Genomic DNA, 4,301 nt, shown 5'->3' with positions numbered 1-4,301 from the left:
AATAGGTAGATTTATCAAAGCATCATGGAAATGTTTAGCCTATTATCTATTGCTATGTTGAATTTTTTTACCATACTTTTGAAGTGTGTTTTTTAACACAAAAATACAAAAACAACCCCAAACAGAATTCTACCACCCATAAACATAGATTGCAAAAATATCTCAGAACATTTATTTGATATTGACACATTAAGAAAATCTGTTTATAAATGTTCTTCTTTTGTACGTAACATGGCATTATGTCATATAGATTTTTATGGTATTAACATTTTTGAAGGAATTTAAGTAGCATTTTATACTTCATCCTGCATGAATATGCCTTAAATCATTTATTCATTCTGAATTTTCACTGGCATAATAAAAATTCAACAAAAAACTTATAAACAATTGCTTGCATTTAAAAAATTGTTTATTCCAAGTTTTAAAAAATTCTCTGTCTCTGACCTCTTGAGTCCTTTAGAATTTTTAGATTTAAATTGGCAAACTACCCTATTAAATGTTGTACAAATTTGTATTTCCACCAGCAGGGTAGGAGTATGTTCATTTTACCACACACTAATTAATGCTGGATATTCTATTTTAAAAAATTATGTTCAATTAGATATGATTTTTCTCATAATCACTTCATTTGGCAATTCTTTATTAGGGAGGCTAAGCATTTATTTTTCATATGTTGATTAACCATGAATTATCAAGGCAAGCACTCAGTCCAAGGAGTACAAAGTGCAGTTAACCACACAAGGCGGGAACTCCCAGGTTGGCATTGTTCATCTAACCACATCTACATCGACAATCAATATTTGGTGAGGAGCCCTCCATATTGAGGTGAGAATTCCTCTGAATGACAGGAGGATGACTGACCTTGCAAGCCAGCATTGATGGCCTCTGCTATAGGAAGATATGGGAGGTCGAGTCTGCAGAACCCAGCAGACGCTGGCAAAATGCCAAAAAATGCACTTGTGTTTGCATTTGTTCTAATCATCTGGTCATTTGACCAGTCAATAAGTATTTTCAGAATGTACACAAACCACAAGCTGACCTAAAAACATGTCACATCCTGGCACTTGAGCAAGGTAGAACATGTGCAAAGTTGTAGTTCACAGAAAAGTATCTCCTTTGATAAAAAGAAACCTGTTTTTTTTCATCCTTTCAGCAAATGCCACCAATATATTTACTTTTTGGAAATGTGCATTGCTTATTAAAGGACTAACATTCTGAGATATCTTAAGTAAAGCAACCTATTTAATTTTAATCCAGTATTTATGAAGTTTATTGTCAATTTTGTGGGGTAAGATGGTTCTTCTTCAATATCTATTTGTTTCCACTAAGATTGATATTCTTCCCAAAACACTCAGAAAAGGCTGATGAAACAAACACAATATCAGACTTTAGAGCCATTTAGAATAGGTTTAAATCTCAATGCTGCTCCCCACGAACATAATAGCCTACCCAAATCCGTTGGACAAATTGGTTAATTTTTCTGAGAATCCATTTCTTATCTGTAAAACTCAAATTAAATAATAGTTGATTTTTTTTTTTTTTTTTTTTTTTTTTTGCCGCCTCTCCATCAGAGAGGATGGCTCCCACCTGGCCCCAGCTTAAAATCTATTTCTGCATCTTGGTGTTTCTTTAATTTCTTAATCCCCAGCTCCTCCACTCAGCAAATGGACTGCTTCCTTTTCCACGCGGGACATGGAAAAGAGAGAAACAGCCCCCCACAGGGTCCAATTTTTAAGCATTCTCATGAATGTTTTATTTTCTTTTATTTTTTTAATCTTTAATTTCTTTATTGGTTAAGGTATTAAAAATGTGTCCTCATCCCCCCAGTAACCCCCAACCCCCCCCCCCCCCCCCACTCATGTTCTCATCCCCCTGTTGTCCATGTCCATTGGTTTGGCTTATATGCATGCATACAAGTCCTTTGATTGATCTCTTCCCCTTACCCCAACTCTCCCCTACATTCCCTCTGGGAACTGATAGTCTGATCACTGTTTCTCTGTCTTTGGATCTGTCCCTGTTCATCAGTCTATGTTGTTCTGTATATTCCACAAACGAGTGAGATCATGTGGTATTTATCTTTCTCTGACTGGCTTATTTCACTTAGCATAGAGCTCTCCAGTTCCATCCATGCTGTTGCAAATGGCGGGAGCTCCTTCTTTTTTACCACAGTGTAGTACAGTATTCCGTTGTGTAGATATATCTGAGTTTTGTGGGGTTTTTTTACTGCATTTCTGTGAAATGTCCATCCCCCCCCCCCCAGGCATATCCCTGGAGGCATATCCCTACAGAAAGGAGATTAGTGACTGCCTGGGGCTAGCGCGGGAAGACAGGGAGGGGGCACTGGGAAAGGGAGGTGACTGTTAATAGCTACCGGATTGAAGTCCTACAATTGGCTCCTCTCTGAGGGGGCGTGGCTAGGCCCTGGAGGGCGTGGCTGGACTTTAGGGCGGACCTAGCCAGTTTGAAACCCAGCTGAGGCAGGGTGACCCACACTGTGTTGGCTGTTAAGCAAGGAGGCATGGAGGAGTGCGCTTGCCTCTGTGGCTTGGGCTCTTCGCGGGGATGTCCTCAGGAGTGCCAGCGCCCAGCTGAGAAGGCAGCGGCCGAGGGCAAGCGGTGTCCTCAGAAGCGCCAGCGCCCAGCTGAGAAGGCAGCGGCCGAGGGCAAGCCGGCTTCGGCAGAAAAGCACCTCGAGGCGGACGCAGCAGCGCGGTGCTGGGCGGGGAGTGGAGGAATCGCGAGTCCCAGGCCGCCCCTGCACTGCTTGCTGCAGGACCTGCCGGTGGAGATGCTGGTAGAGATCTTCGCCTCGCTCCCCGGCACCGACCTGCCCAGCCTGGCCCAGGTCTGCACCAAATTCCGCCACATCCTGCACATCGACAGCATCTGGAGACGGCGCTGCCGGGAGGAGTTTGGCGTTTGTGAAAACTTGCAGAATCTGCAGACGGTAGGTACGTCTTACCGAGAAGTCTATGCGAAGCTGCTCCACCCATACAGACACATTTTGGGTTTGTGGGGGCTAGATACTGAGCTCTATAAAACACTGCTGTATGTAGCGGTGGACGGCTTACGCATTACTGGTTGGACGTACGTGCCTTGTCTTAACACCCATGTGGATGGTCCAATGCAATTCAAGCCCTCGTTCAGAATTCGCCTGACTGAGAGGAAATCAGCCGCGGTGGAGTGCATGGAAGGCCGCCACCGCAGGCCCCACAGCCGCCACCTGCACATTCAGAAGGACAGGCTCACCAGCCAGTGCAAGAAGACAGACCACCGAAGGGATTCACCGACACGGCTTAGGGAGGAATTCGGGACGGTGCTGCTGTTGGATGACACACTGCGGTATGACCGCCTGGCCTACCGCCGCCTCTACCTCCCGCCCAGCCACCCGGACGACCTCATCCGGCCAGGCCTCTTCCAAGGCAAATACGATCGCTGCGGCCTATCGATTGTCATGCTCAGATTCCATGGGAAATATGCCAGGGTCACCAATATCTCGGGACACCACAACGACGTAGAGATCCAGCTCAAGCACCGCGTCCAGCTGCGAGATGGCGAGATCTTCCGCGACTTCAACGAGCTCTCCCGCGTGGTCCAGGAGATTCACGAGCAGGTGCTCCGGGAGCAGGAGCAGCAGCAAGAAGACGGGACTGAGGAAAGCGAGAGCCATGGCTGGCAGAGCCCTGCCCAGCCCAGCATCGGGGAGTCCGGGGCTGCAGCTGCAGAGGAGCAGCCTGTCCCGTTTGTTCTGCCTGTGGGCGTGCTCTCAAGGGACCAGAACTACCCCCGAACCTGCAGGATGTGTTTCTATGGCGTGGACACTGGTACCGTAGATGGCTCAGTCTGGCACGATCCTGGAGTCTTCATCCTGTTCGATGAGAACCACTTGGGGTTCATCAATCTGGTGTATAAAACGTTCATGCTGTTCGGCAGAGTCCAGAACACCTTCCAGAATGTCGAGGCACCATCCCCGCAGGCCTTCCTGGAGATGCGCAAGAACATTCAGCAGGTTTCCCACCGTGGTTTGTTTTTGTAATCCTCACCCGAGGATATTTGATGTTTAGAGAGAGTGGGGGAGAGAGGGAAAGAAAGAAATAATCGATGTGAGAGAAACACATCAGTTGGTTGCCTCCTGCCCAAGCCCAGAACAGGGCCAGGCTGGGTAGGGGCCAGCAATTGAGGTAGAAATAAACCTTAGACCAGTGGTCTCAACCTTCCTAATGCTGCGACCCTCATGTTGTGGTGACCCCCAATTTCATTGTTACAAATTGAACATAATTAAAGCATAGTGATTAATCACA

At 46.3% G+C, this 4,301-nt stretch overlaps 1 protein-coding gene across 1 annotated transcript; it reads left to right on the top strand.

Moving 5' to 3' along the window:
• The first annotated feature begins 683 nt into the window (after window positions 1–683).
• LOC132213714 (F-box only protein 31-like) lies at window positions 684–4,036 on the top strand. Its single transcript, XM_059660669.1, has 2 exons — window positions 684–803; window positions 2,630–4,036. Exons 1-2 carry the CDS (start codon window positions 684–686, stop codon window positions 4,034–4,036), a joined length of 1,527 nt encoding a protein of 508 aa, XP_059516652.1.
• The last annotated feature ends 265 nt before the right edge of the window (window positions 4,037–4,301 follow it).

This window comes from Myotis daubentonii, chromosome 12, assembly GCF_963259705.1.
Source record: "Myotis daubentonii chromosome 12, mMyoDau2.1, whole genome shotgun sequence".
Lineage (NCBI taxonomy): Eukaryota > Metazoa > Chordata > Mammalia > Chiroptera > Vespertilionidae > Myotis > Myotis daubentonii.
Note: the sequence above shows the minus strand (reverse complement) of the source record. Positions and strands in the feature narration are given on the sequence as shown.